Source organism: Taudactylus pleione, unplaced genomic scaffold (assembly GCF_031769625.1).
Source record: "Taudactylus pleione unplaced genomic scaffold, aTauple2 ptg001166l, whole genome shotgun sequence".
NCBI lineage: Eukaryota > Metazoa > Chordata > Amphibia > Anura > Myobatrachidae > Taudactylus > Taudactylus pleione.
In genome coordinates, this window is record NW_028285567.1 from 313,425 (window position 1) to 333,011 (window position 19,587).

General features: G+C 47.1%; 1 protein-coding gene across 5 annotated transcripts in view; it reads left to right on the forward strand.

The window, feature by feature from the left end:
* The window catches only part of HTT (huntingtin), a 193,421-nt gene that overhangs the window by 90,384 nt on the left and 83,450 nt on the right, over positions 1–19,587 (forward strand). For all 5 annotated transcript variants that reach the window (XM_088462238.1, XM_088462236.1, XM_088462240.1 and 2 more), the window contains 11 exons: positions 3,968–4,170; positions 4,527–4,653; positions 8,426–8,547; positions 8,733–8,843; positions 9,908–9,985; positions 10,384–10,607; positions 16,949–17,027; positions 17,522–17,683; positions 18,832–18,887; positions 18,980–19,128; positions 19,362–19,498. In XM_088462238.1, coding sequence (XP_088318364.1) covers positions 3,968–4,170; positions 4,527–4,653; positions 8,426–8,547; positions 8,733–8,843; positions 9,908–9,985; positions 10,384–10,607; positions 16,949–17,027; positions 17,522–17,683; positions 18,832–18,887; positions 18,980–19,128; positions 19,362–19,498 — 1,448 coding nt within the window. The remainder of the gene's footprint in view (positions 1–3,967; positions 4,171–4,526; positions 4,654–8,425; positions 8,548–8,732; positions 8,844–9,907; positions 9,986–10,383; positions 10,608–16,948; positions 17,028–17,521; positions 17,684–18,831; positions 18,888–18,979; positions 19,129–19,361; positions 19,499–19,587) is intronic.

Consider the following 19,587-nt stretch of genomic DNA (forward strand, 5'->3'; position numbering starts at 1 on the left):
GATTCAAATGATGGTTAGAGCACGAAAGCCTTCCTCTGCCCGCATCTATTAGAGTTTCGCATTATTTTAGTCAATAGTGTTCCCACAGAAAGTGTGACCCTAAGGTTTTTAGGGTTTCCCGGGAACTTTCTTTTCTCCAGGCTGGTTTAGACCTCAGTCTCTGCCTGGCCACCCTGAGAGTACAGGTTTCTGCACTGTCAGTTTGGTTGCAGCAAAGGATCGCCTCTCTGCTGGATATTAGAATTTTTCTTCATGGTGTTCTCCGAGTTCAGCCACCCTTGGTCCCACCAGTGGCACTGTGGGATTTGTCTTTGGTTCTCAAAGGGTTACAAGCTCCCCCATTTGAACCTCTGGACTCAGTAGATTTGAAGTGCTTGACAGCGAAGACAATTTTTCTCCTCGCTATCTCTTCTGCACGCAGACTCTCTGATTTGGCAGCGCTCTCTTGTCACTCCCATCTTTTTCACCAGGATAAAGTTGTCCTCCGTACACGGGCGGGTTACCTTCCTATGGTAGTGTCACGTTTTCATGTAAATGAAGAGATTGTGGTTCCAGCTTTTTCAGTCTTCAGACCTTTCTGTAGGTGAAGCCTCCCTGGATGTTGTTTGTGCTCTCCGTATCTATGTGGATCGTACAAACTCTAGACAATCAGACGCTCTTTTTGTGTTATCTGGTTTTCACAAATGAGGCTGGCCAGCTAACAAGCAAGCTCTGGCTCGATGGTTGCTTATGACTATCTCTCAGGCTTACACGCAGGCTGATCTCCCTGTTCCAAACACGGCGACAGCACATTCTGCTTGGTCTGTGGGACCATCGTGGGCTTTTTGTCATGGTGCCTCTGCTGAATAATTGTGCAAGGCAGCCACGTGGTCTTCTGTCCACACTTGTCTTAGCCTTTGACACTTTTGCCTCTCAGGATGCTTCTTTTGGGCAGCTGGTTCTCCTTTCTGCTCAGAAGCATCCCCACCCTTAGGAGAACTGCTTTAGGAAATCCCCAAGGTATCCCTGTGGACCCCGTATGGACCCTGAAGAAGACAATAAGAGTTATGGTAGACTTGCCCTTAACTCTTTTTTCCTCAAAGTCCACAGGGCACCCACCCTGACGCACCTGGCTGCATTGGGTAATTTTTCTTTCTGTCACGGATTCCCTCATCTTGTGTAAGAGTTTCTGGTGTACATTGTTCTTCCTTCTACTCTTTTTCCTTCTCCTTCCTTGGGCTTGTTTACAAAACTGAATGCCTTTGGCCAGGGAGCGGGGTATATGTGGAGTTGGACCTGAGGCATCCTGGGAGCTGAAAGCTTAACTGTTTGGTGCCTGGATCACTCCAACCACATTTTCCCCATGGTATCCCTGTGGACCCTATGGACTTCAAAGAAAAAGAGTTAACAAAGGTAAGTCTTACCATAACCCTTATTTTTTATGATATCTGTCAAAGAATGAACAGAAATACAATCCCCATTTTATGCATCATCCTATTGGGGCCTACAGTAGAACCATTTGTCTAACATGTTCTTATGATTAAAATTTGTCTACATAAAAACCAGACTTCCTTTTTTATAAAGTTGATCAGTAATCTTAATCTAGTATAGGGCAATTCAATTTAAAAAGTTGATTTATGTTTATGATTGGAGGTTGCAGATTCCTCTTCTTTAATTGCTGCAATCTGGGTTTGATTTTGATATATGTGAAGGGCATTATTTGGTTAGCGCCATCAGCTTTTATTGGGTTTTTGGTATTCTACAGTAGAACCATGTTGACATTCTGAAGATTCACATAAGTGAGTTACCAGTGGAGACTGAAGCGCCCATGAAATCAAATTAACAAAAAAGCTAGTCAAGTGATGGCCTGACTTGTTCCATTTCAGAATGAGCTCCATCTGGAGGCCCTTGAGTCCAACTTTGCTAATTTCACTGCCTCGAAGGTTGAGACCATCTTCCCCAAGTATTACATGCAAAACAGAACTGCCATCTGTATAAAAGTGAATATAGACTTTTAGTCACTGTAATGAGAGAATCTTGGCTTCCAGCAAGAATACTTTCTGTTGTAAGGCTTAGACAGGAGCCCTAAATATAATTATTTGCAGGGCCAGTACCAAGTCAGATTGTGGTAGCTGTTGATCCATCCAAGGGACTTGTGATAATCAATGATTGTCAACCCCATTAATCTCAGAAGAGGCGTTATACCTGCCATAACCTTTGGGAACACCTTGGCACTGTAGGTAGGCCTAACATTAGATGCCCAAAATTGATAATAAAGAGACTGGAGTGCAAATTGAATTCATTGGAAACTTTTTTTCCATATTAGGACATGCGCGCATGAGTCCTTTATGTCCAACTTGTTTTGTTCAATGCCATCTATGACCAAGTTAAGAGACTCCATCTTGAACCTGTCCCATCTGTAGCTTGGTTTTTAGGTTTATAATGGGTTGTGTTTTTGGACCAAGTAAATAGAAGCCCCATCTCTTCTGCTCATCTGGGACTTGAATGACCAACGACGAGGAGACTTAAGACTGAATGGCATTCCTGAGAGTAGGCTTTATATGTGCTGTAATGAAAACATTTCTTGGTGGGGAAATCCTTATCTTTGATTCCTCTCACCCAGCATCTGAAATGGAAACGATCCCAGTAAGAAGTAGTTAGGCTCCCAGCACAAGTACTCCTGGGTTGGCAGCTTGCCCATCTTACTCTGTTTTATTCTGAGGGTTTGAAGGCTGGTCGCTTAGCCTTCAAAGGACTTTTTCTGTAATTAGGACCCTTAGTCTTTTTTGTGAATCATAATGACCGGATTCTAGGACCTCTATACTTGAGAGCATGAATGGGAGCAAAGAACTATTTCTCTCTGTGGCCTGACTAATCATTTTTACCTAGTTCAGGGCTGATCATGGCATTACCTGCAAAAGGCAGGTACTCCTAAGACTCTGTGAGGCATATTTATTAAGTGCTTTCCAGTGGTTATGAGCACTGGATCTAGAAGGGCAGTATTATTAAATGCAAAACCAGGAGTATTCTGCATTTAATATTATTACCTTTTTAAATTCCACCACCACTGGAAAGCAACCTGCCGCTTTATAAATCTACCCCAGTGTCGGCTTCCCAAGCCTTAAGCCTCCCTCCGCTCCACACACCTAGCAAAGATTGTACGACCCTGAATTGACCAAACATGAAAAATGTACAGCATTTTACCTCCTTGTGAGTGGGGCTGTATCGTACAGCCTTTCACTGCCTTGTGAGAGGGACTACTGTATCGCACAGCCCTATACTTCCTTGTGAGAGGGGCTACTGTATCTTACAGCCTTTTACTGCCTTGTGAGAGGGGTTGTTGTATCGTACAGCCTTTTACTACCGTGTGAGAGGGGCTGCTGTATCGTACAGCCTTTTCCCTGAACCCCTTCCCAGCTCTGGATGCTCTATGCTTGCCGATGCCCAGTTGCCAGTACTGACTGAGCCTTCAGTCTCCCCTCTCCCAGCGACCAGGGGATATATAGGGGGAAGAGTTTCAAACTTGAGTCAGTTTTCTTAAAGTGGCCAAACACCTGCCTGAGCCCTCTATACCCCATGGTCCCGGTTTTCCCAAATCGGACCATGGAGAAAATAAAACCACATTCGAGACTTGTTCCACTTCTACACCCACTGGGGAGCAGTCATTTCTTTTGAAAATGATCCACATCAAATGCCAACGTTGAGAACAGAGCACAGCCCAGTGTTTTAGCCACGGTCTCTCGTTATAGTTGCTTTAGCGCAAAGACTCTAAAACGACTCTTTTCTGATATTTGTAGGTGTTCTAAAACGCTGCCACCAAGGGCAATATTACATTGAGCTTGGGTTACTATCGCCATTATAATTTTGAGTAGAAGAAATCGTCACTTGTTACACTGAGTTTTAAAAGAATATAAAGTGAAATAAGAATTTAGTGAGTACTTTAGTACACACCAAGCCTGTTATCAAAAGGGGTTTTATTTCATTCCAGCTACTGCTCCTAAATCTCTGAAAAGCCCATGGACAGCAGAGGAGGAAGCCAACCAGGCAGCAAACAAACAAGAGGAACCATGGCCAGCTCTTGGCGACCGCTCAATGGTCAGCCTGGTGGACCAGCTGTTTGTTCATTTACTGAAGGCCATCAACATATGTGCTCATGTGATTGATGATGTGACTCCTGGGCCAGTAATAAAGGTGAGATCTGTGACCACCACATCCTACACGGCAAACTGCCTAGCTTCCTTGTCTGTTTTTGTAATGAACTCATATATGTTAGTCTGCTGTATGCAACCACACTGCGCTTTAGGAAGCTAGAACGTCTAAGAAGAAAGTATTAGATTTGCAGTCTCTGTTGTAGTACCTGGGTATTGCAGGAGTCTTGTGTATTAGACGCCCGATCAGTACTAATCAGTAGGGTGCCTGTGGTTAGGAAAGCTTAGCTGCTTCCATGGTTATGTTACTCTGTTGGCTGGCTATCTTTGTTCACATTGATAGGCTTTGATATGCACCAGACCAGTGGCACTCTAACTTTTTGTGTGTGTTACTTTCAGGCAACTCTGCCATCTCTAACTAACCCGCCTTCTTTAAGTCCCATTCGACGGAAAGGGAAGGAAAGAGAAAATGCTGATCAAACGGCAGTGCCGCTGAGTCCAAAGAAGGCCAGTGACGTCACTCCAGGTAAGCGTGTTAGAGGAGGTGTCCAGTGTCGTATGATTTTATGTAGTTTTCTGTGCACATACCACAAATCATATAATTGGGGGACATTGTGCCATGGGAATATAAAGCCACCATTAAGACTATGGCACTTTAATAAATATTTGTTCCTGCTCCCAACATGGGACTCTAGCCTGGAGGAATTTCCCCCGCTTAAGCTGCAGGCGGTGAACTTGCCTGTGGCACCACATGCCACAGACTGCGTCCAGGTGGTGTGGCAAGGTAAGGGACTCTCCTGTTCCAGTGAGAAGGTTATGTAATGCAAGTCGATATCAGCCTTCTAGTGTCTGGGAATGATTGCTGTCCTGTGATTCTGTCCTTACGCTGCAGTAGGTCTCCAGAAGAAGAGGGCTTGCTGGATGATATTAGGGCTTTGGTGATCTAATTTCTTACAACCCATGAGTTGATCTTTTGGTCCTCTATGCCCATAAGAGAGGTTCGCTAGCGTCCAAGCAGACCATTGCTAGGTGGATTTCTATGGAAAATTGTTACCTTGGAATAGAGATTGGGGCCCCTTGAAGTTGGTTGCAAGCTTAAATATTTTGATGAAAATATTAACAAAATCCCCTTTCTTTTATGTGCTATATACACACCAATGTGCAATGGTAGTAATTGTGCAGCCAACAATGTCTTTCTGTTTTGTATACTTATATGGCATTGATATTGCTACTCAGTACCATGTGGGTAAAACCAAGCGTGTGCATATTCCTGTGCTGGCAAAGCAGTTTGAACCAAAAATACGACTGCGCGTTCTACCAGATTGAGTGTGCGACACAGGATCTCAGCTCAGTTACTGTGCCAGGCTGCTAACTGGCCAGAAGCCGCACCCTCCTGAGCGGAGAGATTTTGGACATCCCCCCACGGTCCAGTGTCCCATAATTGGGAGTTATGTGATTTTTATACTTGCGTTGCACCATTTCTCTCAATCCATTAGTAGACTCGGAGCACCTATAATTTTTTTTGTTCTAGTTCACCTATTAGAGTTTGACAAAGGTTTCTCTCTCGGTCTGTGGGATTTGGTTAGAGGAAATGTGGCGTTACCAGCAGGATGGGGATAGAGAAATGGGAGGAGCTTAAACAATTTGGAGTTACTTGAAGCGCCAATGTTCTAATTTGCCCCCATGAGGCAGTATCCCCCATAGGATTGCCATCCCAGAGCCATCTTGTTTGTTGCATACTGTTTCTAGTTGCTTGTAGTTGTCATGTGTTTGTCCGGGATGCCATGATCATTTCTGTCTTCATTCATCTCATCGAAATAGATTGAAATAGAAATAGAAGTTAACGGATCAATTAAAATGTTTTTCAATCATGGCCAGTGTGTTGAATCGCTTCGTTTAGCCAAAGGAAGTCCAGAGCATTTAGCAATATGGGGTAGATTAGCATAAGGACTGTGAAGATAAAAAAACGGAACTCAGAAAGAGGCAAAACGTCATCTTACATGGACGAACATCATCATTTCTGGACTTTTGTCCAGGAATGGTGATGTTCGTCCATGTAAGATGACGTTTTGCCTCTTTCTGAGTTCCGTTTTTTTGGAGGGAAAAATCCGAACTCCACGTGCAAACTCGAACCTATCCGAGCCTGCACATCCCTAATATATATATATGTATAATATATTACAGAACACCAGGCCTTTGGTATATAGATACCTTAAAATACAAGTTGCATTAAAACAGGGAATGCTAGTTCCTTACAATGCAATCCATGTTAAATTGATCAACTTCTGCCAAAGTCCTCCGGTTTGGCCATTTGTTGTAACAGTCAATTAAACATGAATCCAATCAGAGTTTTAACACAATTATTCTTGACTGACTAAAGAGCCAGGGACTGGCCAATAACGTCTGAAGCCTGATTTCCCTGAGGCGTTTGTGTGCAGGACTTAGAATTATTGCATCAGGAGACAGAATTAGAATTCGGATGATCTCTGCCTTTTATTTTGCAGCAGCTAATTCTTTCTGGTATTCGGGTGATTCTTTTGTGTTTCTATTATTCAGCTGAATATGAACATCTTGGTAATTAGGTAGAAAGTGGGTGAGATGCAGTTTTGTGTGTGCTTAATAATGTATTGTAGAAACCATTATAATGTGCTAGAAAACCTCATTGAAGTGTCAGGACACTTGTTACCGTGTCAGGCTGTAAATGTTTCTTAATAATTTGTGAATAACAGGTGTGTGAATCGCTCCAAGAGTAGAATAGACTTCTGTCTGATGTCATTTTCAAGGCAGTTGTTTGCAATGCTTAACTCATGGTGTTTTTGGATTATATCACAAACTTGTGCTGACATCTCTTGTAGAATACTGTAAGGCATGTGTCTAGCATAGGCTCAGCAGAGAGCCGCAAGCTCTCACTGGCTGCCTGCTGCAGCCACATTCTCTTTTCTCAACCAGCCAACGCTTCAGAGAAATGAGGGAGATGGGGATGAGAGAGACAGACGGGGGATGGGGTGGCAAAGATGGGAGATGGAGGAAGATACCTGTCAGTACTTGGAGCTGGTGCAAAGTCCTACATGTGCCAATCCCCCAAGCTGCTCACCTAACCACAACACCTTCCGTGCCCACTTCTCCCCCAGCAAGTGCTTCAGAGGAGGGAAGGAGACAGAAGGGGGGGTGGCACTTGGAGTTGGTGCAAACCCCTGCCACAATAGCTAAGCGACCCAGCAAATCATGGGTCAAAAATACTTGTTTAATATTTAACATTGTCCTTAATTGAACCCTTGTGCTGAATAGATTGTTCTTTTTAGCACTTGAAGTTCTGTTGAGAAAAGCTTCTTTAAAATTAGGCAGCATGGTGGTTAGCATTGCTGTCTTACATCAATGAAGTTTCATGGGTTAGATTCCCGGCAGGTCCCTATCTGTGTGGAGTTTATATGTTCTCCGTGTGTTTGCTTGAGTTTCCTCTAGGTGGTTTCCTCCCAACAATCCAAAAACAAAACTATGCTGGTAGGTTAATTGGCCTGTCCAATTTTCCACTAGTGTTTGTGTGTCTATGTATAGGGTTTCAGTATATAGATGGGCAGCTCCGCTGAGGCAGGGGCTGATGTGAGTGACTAAGGCCGGTATCCAATTAAGCGTGATCAGCGAAAAATGGGGAATTTTTTGCAGATTATTTCCGTTTTTTGACGCTTTTTTATTTTCCCCATATCCTATTGTTTCGGGGGAAAAAAATAGGATATTTCGGGTGAAACCACATAGGATCCGTTATAAGTTCACAGACCTATGTGTTTTCGCCATTGTGGCAAAGGCAAAACTGCACTTTTTGAGTATTTTTTAATTTTTATTTTTTTTCAGGGCCCGAAAATAATTCACGATAAGTGTCTGTGCTGGGCGGCACTTTGGGGCTATTTGGATATCCCCGCAACGATCCATTAACAGCACTACTTTAGCACTGCTAATAAGATACCAGCCTAAGTCTATTTTTCAAATCGCTGCGTAATATGATAGCGCCATATATAGTACAAAACTGGTAATGAATGGACTCATGAGAATATACTGTATTGTCGCTAATAAAACTGTTAAGCTACACTAATTATCTGTCCTCATTAGTATGTAACAGGTCAATACCACTAAAATATAAACTAATGGTTTTTGGTTTATGTATCATAGTATTTTATTATTCGTGTCTTATGATAGAGAGTGATTGATGTGATGTGGATTAGTGGGTGCTACACAGCACCAGAGAATGCTGGATACGGATTGGTTCATTAACTGACGTTACTGGTTTTATAAATTTATTACAGCTTCTCGCCAAACAGACGCTTCCGGTCCGGCTCAAACCAGCAAGTCTCTCGGTAGCTTCTACCATCTCCCATCGTATTTAAAACTGTATGATGTATTGAAAGCCACCTATGCCAATTACAAGGTATGCAGCCATAGATGTGTAGGGTACTCCACCGGGTGCACCTTTATCTCACCTCATCATAACAATAAATGCTGTGACCTTCCCAGAGTTAGCTGGGGAACTTGTGTTACACCTGACTTTATCCCATACTGTGTGTTGCCTTTTTGTCCTTATGTTGGGCAAATTGCCTCCTCTGATTTACCCAGGTGACTCTGGATTTACAGAACAACAATGAGAAGTTTGGAGGTTTTCTACGCTCTGCCCTTGATGTGCTCTCGCAGATATTAGAACTTGCTACACTTACTGATATTGGCAAAGTGAGTAGCGATATTCTGCATATTAGCTCTTACAAACTGTTTGTCTGTTCTCCTGGAGGTGTGCTGCCATTGCCATAAAAGGCTTTCACGTGTTACTTTCTGTCGAGCGATACTTTTCATATTTCTTATAATCCCTGTTACTCCTGACAGATTTCTCTGGTCATTTTCTCTTTTTGTGATAATCCTCATACAATATAACAAAAATTTTTGATACTTAGGGGGAGATTCAGTTAGCTGCGGTAATTTACCGTGGGAGATTTAATTAGCCCCAATTAACTGGGCTTTTTTTTTTTTTTTCAGAGTCTCATGAGACCTTAAAAGAAATCCCCGATAACTGTGCTGTGATCGGTTGATAACGGCCAGTTAACGCGCAAATCCGTGAACTATTACTGTTGGGGTACCGTACTCGCAATGGGGTTCTGCAGCCTGGTTCAGAAGCGAAGTACTTAGGAGCCAACAACTAGCAAACTGAATCTCCTGCCCTCTACAGTCCCCTGGGCAATAGCCTGCAACATCTTTGCCTTCTCTCTGTCATGTTTATATTACTTTTTAGCCTTGACCATGGCCCTACAACGGCTACAACAGCCCACAATGGCAATCTTCCCCTACGCCCGTTTTGATATCTTTTCAACTCTGCAAGAACACACACTTGAACGATAGCGTTTGGATAGGATTCACACCTTAGTGAACTTTACTTAGGAGTTTGAGTGGTGAGCTCTACAAGCATATTTACTGTTAGCATTGGACCAATGCAAGGAGAGGAGAGAAACTTTTATGTTTAGGGATAGGTCCTTTTCTTCGTGCCCCGCTTATACTTTGCCTGGTAAATTTGCTCTATGGCTTACAGTGTTTTCTTTTCTTACTGCTGGTTAATTTACCAGTAAAGGTTTTGACTGCACTGTGCATTTTTGCTTTGTTCCTACCTGTAGCTTTGTATTTATACTCTGCATTTAGGGATGTGCTCTGCAGTCTTCTGTTGACGATAATAATGTGTGTGGCCACCTCCTAATTGCAGTTCTCTGTAGCACTAGCTCTCTGAGATCCTGTCATGTTTTTGTATACAGAGCGTTGAAGAAATACTGGGTTATCTGAAGTCCTGTTTCAGCCGTGAACCGGTGATGGCCACAGTCTGTGTGCAGCAGGTGAGATTAAGCAACCAAGAGCTCTAGCACTGTCTGTTGGATAGTCTTCTGCTTTCGTAACACATGGACGGGCTTTGCTTTGTCATGGGGCCTCCACGCCCTTTTCAGCCTAATGCCTTCTTCTAGCAGATCTAGATTTGGATCATTAATGCATCCTATCAAAGGACTTAAATTAGTCTGCTGAACACCACGTATTCTCTTTAACTGTAACATTTATGAATGGGGGGGGGGGGGCTTTATGTACTTCTGGCTGTAGCGACTTGTCAGTATGGCCTGAAAGATGTAGTAGGAAACATTAGTTGGAGTGTAAACCTGCTGAATATTTTCTTCTGATGTTGGTTGCTCACTGATTTTGAGTTTTGTGTATGTTGCAGTTAACAGTTATCAATTTTCCTTAGCTATTAAAGACGCTCTTTGGAACTAACTTGGCGTCGCAATTTGAGGCTTTATCATCCAACCCAAGCAAAACCCAAGGCAAAGCACAGCGCCTGGGCTCCTCTAACCTGCGACCCGGCTTATACCATTACTGCTTCATGGCCCCATATACACATTTCACACAGGCACTGGCAGATGCCAGTCTAAGGAACATGGTTCAGGCTGACCAAGAGCAGGACACATCGGGGTAAGTTCCCACTGCTTTTAGATGATTGAGTTAGCATCGGTGCTCCATGCTTGTACTACACCCCTGTCTCACATTGGAAATTCTATTGTACAAAGGATATCACTCATCCAAGCTTCCAAGTCTTCTTTTTCTACTTCAGGGTCCATAGGGGGTCCACAGGGTTGACCTTGGGGTTATAGCTGGAACAGGATCCATGGGCACCACACAGTTAAGCTTTTAGCTCCCAGGATGCACTTGGGTCCTCCTCTATACCCCGCCCCCGAGCCACAGGCACCTCAGTGTAAGCTGGTGCCCGGCCGGAGCCGGTCACCGCGCAGGGGGGCTGCAGGAGCAGCCCCCAGAAGCTTTTTATTTTAAGTTAGATTTTATTTATTTTTAATCTCTTTTTACTACAGACGGCAGCGAAGGGCTGTCTGTACAGACGCCCATGCTGCCGCTCTGATCCCCGACTGGCGCCGCGACGCCAGTACTGATCTGGGGATCGCGGCGGGAGGGCAGAGTCCGTACTAGCCGGACTCTGTCTACCTCCCAGGACTGCTGCCGGAGTCGCCGGGGATTCAGGTAAGCCGCGCGTCGCTGGCTAGCGGCGGCGCGCGGAATGCCTTAAATGCAGTCCTTTAGCCTCCGGTCCGGGGGACAGACCGGAGGCTGCTGGCAGTGGCGGCGGGCCCCCCCCATAACCCGTGGGACCACTAGACCACCAGGGATAAAGGGGCAAGCGGGAAGCCAGCATCCCTGGGGTTATGGCCAGCCAGGGGAGGAAGCCTTCCCTGTTCAGCGGCTCCTCCCCTCAGCTCAGCGCGCCTTTCAGCACGCAGTCTGGCGTCGCTGAGCTGCATCTACTCGGCCACTCCTCCTCTGAGGTCTCCAGTGGCCATTTTCCCAGTGGCAGCGCAGATCTCAGGGAGCACGCGGACCGGTCCCCCTGTGTACCTCTCCCCTGATTAAGGACAGCGTACACAGCACTATAGCCCTCCCAGACACTGAATCTGGGCAGGTTGATTGTAGTGGAAAGGTGCAGTGAGTATATCTTCCTGCATGGTATGTGACTTTTGCTAGTGCTGCCTGTCTGTGCTTATTTTCCGCTTACTGTCAGCTTATACCTATCCCTTTACTTCTCCTACAAGCCCTACAGGTGTGTGGGGGAGGGGCGTTTCTACTGACCTCACTTATATAGATCACGTATTTGTGAGGTCCGTCACATACAGTTGTGTGCTACTCAGTGCCATATTGTGGGCTGTTGTTCAGCACACCGGTGAGTGCGTGTTACTTCTACCCTGGTGCCAGATATATAATATATTCTGTCATGTCAGACGAGGAGGTTGAGCGCTCAGTGGCTCCGGTGTTGGCCTCCTGCGGACGCTGTTCTGCAGGAGTAGATAGGGAGGATTTGTCACAGGATGGCCTGTGTAGTCGATGCCAGGTGGCTCCTGGCCCATCCAGACCTTCTCTGGCGCAGGAACCACCGTGGGCGATGTTTTCTCAAGTGCTGGTGTCTATTGCGGACCGTCTGTCGGTCCCGACTGCTCTCCCTACTAGGGCGGTGCCCCAGCCGACCATCCCCCATTCCCCGGGTGTCCCGCAGTTATTGCGGAAGTCCTCCTGGGTCTCAATCAGTAGGTCCCTATGCTGGGTTGCCTATGTATATACAGGCTTCCCCTGTGCCGCAGCAGCCTGTGGTACCTTTTCAGGCCCCTATGGCGACGCCTCCACCATGGGTGGATGTGCTCTCCAACTCCGTGCAAAATTTGGCGGCCGCTTCCTCGGCTTTTCAGTCAATGTTGCAGACTGACATGCCTTCTAGGATTTCTAAACACTCATGACACGGGCTGCTCAGGTATCGGACTCAGAGGGTTCCTCAGATGATGGGGAGGTCCCTGATGACACTGACTCGGACGCCTCGGTCCAGGAAATGGATACCAAGTCGTCCATTAATGTGCGAGCACTAGTTAGGGCGGTGCGAGCTATTCTTCTTATAGAGGATGAGGCACCGGTTCCTAAGTCGAAGTTTCCTAGTTTCAAAAAAACTAAGGTGGCTTCTGCGGTGTTTCCCCTGTCGGATCAGTTGACGGATCATGTGGCTGTAGCTTGGCAGGCGCCCAGTAAGAGATTCCTTCCTCAGAAGCGGTTGGCTTCTAATTACCCCTTCCCTGAGGCACATTGTAAAAAATGGGAAACTCCACCGGCGGTGGATTCCCATGTCACCCGTTTAACTCGGGGCGCCACCTTACCATTACCGTCGATATCCTCGCTGAAGGATCCCACGGACAGGAAAGTTGAGACTTGCTTAAAGTCTATTTACTCCCTCTCCGGGGCGGTGGCCCGACCGTCCATGGCCATCTCCTGGGTGGCCAAGGCCATTGAGGGGTGGGCCAATGCATTGGAAGATACCTTCCCAGACGACGCTCCGGATGTCCAGCGGGCGTTGTTGGGACAAATGAGGGACGCTGCTTCTTACATTGGTGAAGCTTCTTTAGATGCTAGTCTGCTGACCTCGCGGGTATCGGCTGCAGCGGTGTCTGGCCGCCGATCCTTGTGGTTGCGGTCCTGGAGAGCGGACTCTGATTCAAAGAAGGGTCTGGAGGCCTTACCTTTCAATGGTGAATTACTATTTGGTCCGGACTTGGACAAAATAGTGGACACCCTGGCTAAATCCAAGTCGGCCTTCCTCCCTTCGGCGGCACTGCCTGCTAAGGTTCGGAGTTCGGCTTTTCGTTCCTTTCGGGTTCAGGGTAAGGCGAAAGGTCAGTCCTTCCCGAGACAGTCTGCGAGTAAGACTGCCTCTAAACCCAAGAAGCAAGCCTGGAGTGCTCGGCGCCCTTCTTCCAAGCAGGAAGATAAACCTGCGGCCTGATGGGACGGGCCTCCCTCTGGGGGACCTCAGAGTGGGAGGCCGACTTCTTCTATTTGCCCAGTGCTGGCACAATACCACCACGGATGCCTGGGTTCGAGAAGTGGTCTCCCAGGGGTACGCCCTGTCTTTTCGGCACAGACCACCCCACCAGTTTTTCTGCACAAGTCCTTCTCAGGACAAGACCAAGGCGTTACAGGTTCAGGAGGCTATAGAGTCCTTGCTGAAAGCAGGGGTCATTGTTCCCGTTCCTCTATCACAACGAGGGACGAGGTATTATTCGTCTCTGTTTCTGGTGCAGAAACCCAATGGTTCTCATCGCCCTATCCTCAACTTGAAGTCTCTGAACAGATTCCTCAGAGTTCCCAAGTTCAGGATGGAAACGTTACGTTCCATCATTCTGGCGATGGAACCGGGGGATTACATGGTGTCCTTGGACATCCAGGACGCCTACCTCCATGTTCCGATAGCATCTTCACACCAGCGGTATCTGAGGTTCGCTATCCTTCAACACCACTATCAGTTCCGGGCGCTACCCTTTGGTCTCTCCACGGCACCGAGGGTGTTCACGAAGATTATGGCGGTCATGGCCGCACATCTTCGGAACCAGAATGTACGGCTGCTGCCGTATCTGGACGACCTCCTGTTGCTGGCGAGCTCCCCGGAGGTACTGCTTCAACATCTCCACCTGACGATCGCTTGCCTGCAAGCACACGGGTGGTTGATAAATTGGAAAAAGTCCTCCCTGATTCCATCTCAGCGGATGGTGCATTTGGGAGCCCTGCTGGATTCGCGTCAGCAAAGGATCTTCCTGACTCCAGAGAAGGTCGCCTCCCTACAGCTGCGGATACACAGTTGCCTGAGCCGTTGCCGCCTGTCGGTCCATTCGGCTATGAGAGTTCTGGGGTCCATGGTGTCGACATTCGACATGGTGGAATTTGCCCAGTTCCATTCCCGGCCCCTGCAGGGGCTGATTCTATCAGAATGGAACGGGTTACCTCACCGGATCCGCTCTCAGGTGCTGGTGTTGTCTCCGGACGTTCGGCAATCTTTGGCTTGGTGGCTTCAGACAGCTCATCTGGTCGAAGGGCGCCCATTTTGGATCCCGGACTGGGTCTTGCTCACGACGGATGCCAGTCTCTGGGGTTGGGGGGCAGTGACCGGCTCTTTGTCGCTTCAGGGTCGTTGGTCAGCGGAAGAAGCACTTCTCCCCATCAACATCCTGGAACTGCGGGCAGTATACAGGGCCCTGCAGTCGTCCGGCCCCGCTCTTCACGGAAGGGCGGTACAGGTGCAGTCCGACAACGCCACCACGGTGGCGTATATCAACCACCAAGGCGGAACTCGCAGTCAGGCAGCGATGTCGGAGGTGTCTCGTATCCTGACTTGGGCGGAGGGTCACATTCCGGCGATCTCGGCGGTCTTCATCCCCGGAGTCCTCAATTGGGAGGCGGACTTCCTCAGCCGCCACGACGTGCATCCCGGGGAATGGTCGCTTCACCCAGAGGTATTTCAGCTACTCGTGGACAGGTGGGGACTGCCGGAGCTGGACTTGATGGCCTCCCGTCACAATCACAAGTTGCCCGTTTACGGGTCAAGGACAAGAGACGCAGGCGCAAGTCTGGTGGACGCACTGTCGGTGAAATGGACGTTTCACCTGGCGTATCTGTTTCCTCCGCTATCCCTGCTTCCTCGGGTTCTGCGGAAATTCCAGCAGGACGGCGGCATGCTCGTGCTGGTAGCTCCGGCGTGGCCCAGACGTCCTTGGTACTCCGATCTCAGGAGCCTCTCCATCGACGCTCCGTACCTTCTTCCTCAGCGTCGGGACCTGTTGTCTCAGGGGCCCTGCCTTTACCCGGATCTGGGTCGGCTGTCTTTGACGGCGTGGCTCTTGAGACAGCCGTCTTGAGGTCTCGGGGCTTCTCCAGTTCGGTTATTGGTACCATGCTCCGGGCACGCAAGCCTGCTTCAGCACGGATTTATCACAGAGTGTGGCACACTTACTTTCAGTGGTGTGAGTCCAGACATTATGATTCTCAGGTGTTCCGAGTTTCTAGGATCTTGGAATTTCTTCAGTCAGGATTGGATCTCTGCTTACGCCTTGCATCTCTGAAGGTTCATGTGTCCGCCTTGTCCGTGTGGTTTCAACGGCGGATTGCAATACTACCAGACGTTCACACCTTTTTCCAGGGTGTTCTCAGGATCCAGCCTCCCTTTGTGCCTCCTGTGGCTCCTTGGGACTTGGCGGTGGTGCTACGGGTCCTGCAGGGTCCTCCGTTTGAGCCTCTTGAGGCGGTGGAGCTCAAGTGGCTGACATTTAAGACGGTTTTTCTCCTGGCAATTGCTTCGGCCAGGAGGGTGTCTGAATTGGGGGCGCTTTCCTGTCGCCCTCCTTTCCTGATTTTTCACCAGGACAGAGCGGTGCTCCGCACTCGAGTTTTTGCCCAAAGTGGTCTCGAAGTTCCACATTAATCAGGAACTTGTTGTGCCAGCTTTTCAGTCCCCTGGTCTTTCAGCTGGTGAGACTTCCTTAGATGTGGTCCGGGCGCTTAGAATTTATGTAGACCGGACGGCTTCGGTTAGGAAGTCTGATTCCTTGTTTATCCTCTTTGGTTTTCACAAGAGGGGTTGGCCTGCCAACAAACAAACGTGAGCCCGTTGGCTTCGTTCCGTTATTTGTGAGGCTTATGCACAAGAGGGTTTACCTGTGCCAGCCTCTGTTAAGGCTCATTCCACTCGTTCTGTGGGTCCGTCTTGGGCTGCTAGACGTGGCGCTTCTGCTGTTCAGCTGTGTAAGGCGGCCACTTGGTCTTCTATTCAAACGTTTTTGAGGTTCTATGCGTTTGACACCTTCGCCTCTCAGGATGCTTCCTTTGGGCGCCGGGTGCTCCTTTCAGCACAGGAGCGTCCCCGCCCTTAGTTGAACTGCTTTGGGACATCCCCAAGGTCAACCCTGTGGACCCCCTATGGACCCTGAAGTAGAAAACAAGAGATATGGTAAGAACTTACCTTTGTTATCTCTGTTTCTACGAAGTCCATAGGGTCCACAGGGCGCCCGCCCTGACGCACCTGGCTTCAAATGGGCTGTGTGGCTGGTCACCGGTTTTCCGTCTCCTATTGCTGTGAGTATGGTTTCTTGTGTGTTCCAGTCTTCCTTCTCTCTGTTCCATATTCTCCTCCGGCCTAGGCTGCTTACCAACTGAGGTGCCTGTGGCTCGGGGGCGGGGTATAGAGGAGGACCCAAGTGCATCCTGGGAGCTAAAAGCTTAACTGTGTGGTGCCCATGGATCCTGTTCCAGCTATAACCCCAAGGTCAACCCTGTGGACCCTATGGACTTCGTAGAAACAGTGATAACAAAGGTAAGTTCTTACCATATCTCTTGTTATCATACACTCACCTTACACTGCTCTCACTGTACACCGGTCACTATGGTCCTGTTGTTTGAATCGTAGAAATGACAATGATTTGATAATACGTTTTGTGCTGTAGGTGGTTTGATGTTCTCCAGAAGGTTTCTTCCCAGCTGAAGAACAACATTACCAATGTTACTAAGCATCGAGCAGACAAGGTAGGCCTGGCGTTGTGTCCGAGATGACAAGGGGGTGTTAGAAAGTTAATAGCGACTGGCTAGACCTCGTCTTTTATGAGTGGTTGGCTCTCTATGGCCCACCTGTGTCCCATGGTATCTCTGCAAATTGGCATTTTTTTTAATTTTTGGGGGTCAGTTCAATCGTCGCTCCCATGATTAACCACTGGATTTTTGTTTGCAGCCCCATAGGGTAGCATACAAAAATCCACAAGTCAAGGGCGAGTTCAGCTGTTGTTGACGGCGTTTCTACGCTGTAGTAACATGTATAACGGGATCTTGCACCAGGAGAATCCTAGCCAGTGACCATATATATTACAGACTGTTATTGGAGTGTTGAGTATAGAGAACAACTGCTTTATTCCTCGGTCTCCATGAAATGTGCAATCTGCATGTGGCTGCCCAGTTATGAGACCGTTCAGTGGTGAATACAGCAGACACTGTAGCTAGAGATTAATAATTGACTTTTGTTTCAGAATACTATTCATAATCACATCCGTCTCTTTGAGCCCCTGGTGATTAAAGCCTTGAAGCAGTACACCACCACCACTTCTGTGCAGCTACAAAGACAGGTCCTAGATCTCCTTGCTCAGCTTGTCCAGCTTCGGGTCAACTACTGCCTGCTGGACTCTGACCAGGTAATATACATGTAATCGTACATATGTTACTGCTTAGTGGATAGAGCCTGTTTTCTCTGGCTTCCAATCTGGGGGAGACTGGTAAAAATGGATATCAAATGCCTGTGATAGCTATTGTTTCTAGCATTTTTAGGCTTAGTGTGATGTGGAAATTCACGGTAATTGAACAAGTAGCAAGAACACACGACAGAAACTGCATTATGTGTATGTCTCCAGATGGGCACCTGGACATCGCTGGTCAGTGTCCTGATACGGTAGCACAGTGTTAGTTTATCTGAACCATCAAGGGAGCACTTGCAGCCCCCAGGCCATAGGAAAGTGTCTCATATTTTACAGTGAGCAGAAAGCTGGATGGCAGATTTTATATTTATATACAGAAATATGAAAGGAGGGGAAGATACTTTTTCTAGTGTCCCGCTTCCAAAGGGTTATTGTCTGTATGTCCTTAGGGAAAGGGATTTCACAATAAGTACAAATCCCCTTGTTCCCTGAATGGTGTGTATCATGGAATATGGTGTAACAAGCGGGAAGTAAGGAATGGTGAGCGAGAAATGTTATTGGGACTGAGATAAGAGGAGAAGCTGGCTAGAGGTTAGGAAAGGGTTGCTATTCAATAGTAATTATTACTAATACAGTCTAACCTGGATAAGTGGGATCTCACGTTTAGTCTCACTTAAAGAGGTATCTTGCTTATCCAGGTTCCAGACTTGTTTGTCTCACTTATAGAGGGTCACCCCTGTAATTCCAGGTACAGACATAGAGACTTGTCAACACCTGTACTAATCCCAGTTACAGAAGTTCTGAAGGCGGTCGTCTCATTTATAGAGGTTAATAAACTGCACTAATCTCACTTAAAGAGGTCCTAACCGCAATCGTCTCCGTTACAGAGGTGATTATTCCTAATAGTCGAGAAAAATCCGTCTCCGTTAGAGTGGTTTGACAGTCTCACTAACAGAGGTTGTTTGGTGCAAAAATGCCAGAACCTCACAATTAGTCCCAGTAATAGAGGTTTCCCACTTATCTAGGTTCGACTGTATATGGATCCTAAACGCTATATATGTAGTACAATAGTGTGCAGCAGTGTGTCATCTGATTGGTGAATCATGTACAGGAGAATTGGATTTTTATGCCCCCCTTATTATTTGCAGGTGTTCATTGGGTTTGTACTGAAGCAGTTTGAATACATTGAAGTCGGTCAGTTCAGGTGAGCACCTCTCTGTGTCATTGTTGTTAGATGTGCCTGTAATGCAGATGATATCCCATTTACTTATTATGTTTATTCCAATAACCTGACAGGGAGTCGGAGGCCATTATTCCCAGTGTATTCTTCTTCCTGGTGCTGCTGTCCTATGAGCGCTACCATTCCAAGCAGATCATTGGCATTCCCAAAATCATCCAGCTGTGTGACGGCATCATGGCCAGCGGGAGGAAAGCGGTCACTCACGGTACATAGACAGGACAGGTCACAGTCTGTAACAATGTGCTGTAACCCGTAGCAACCAGGAGCACAGTACAGCCCTTTGTGTTTAGTTAGATCGCTGAAAGCAATTAGTAGAAGGTTTTTTATTAACCCATTCAGTGTTTATTATAGAAGACATTAAATCAGTCAGTGAAGGGCGCTTGCCTTGCGGTACTTAGTTATGTAGATAGTAATGTGATGTTGGTCTCTGTATTGCAGCCATTCCAGCACTGCAGCCTATAGTCCATGACCTTTTTGTATTGCGGGGAGCAAATAAAGCCGATGCTGGTAAAGAGCTGGAGACTCAGAAAGAAGTTGTGGTGTCCATGCTCCTCCGGCTGATCCAGTACCATCAGGTGAGCGCTCATCCCTTGTACTAATGTCATTTATTACTGAGTAATAATTACTGTTATTCTAGGTATATACAATGCAAATATAGAAATAC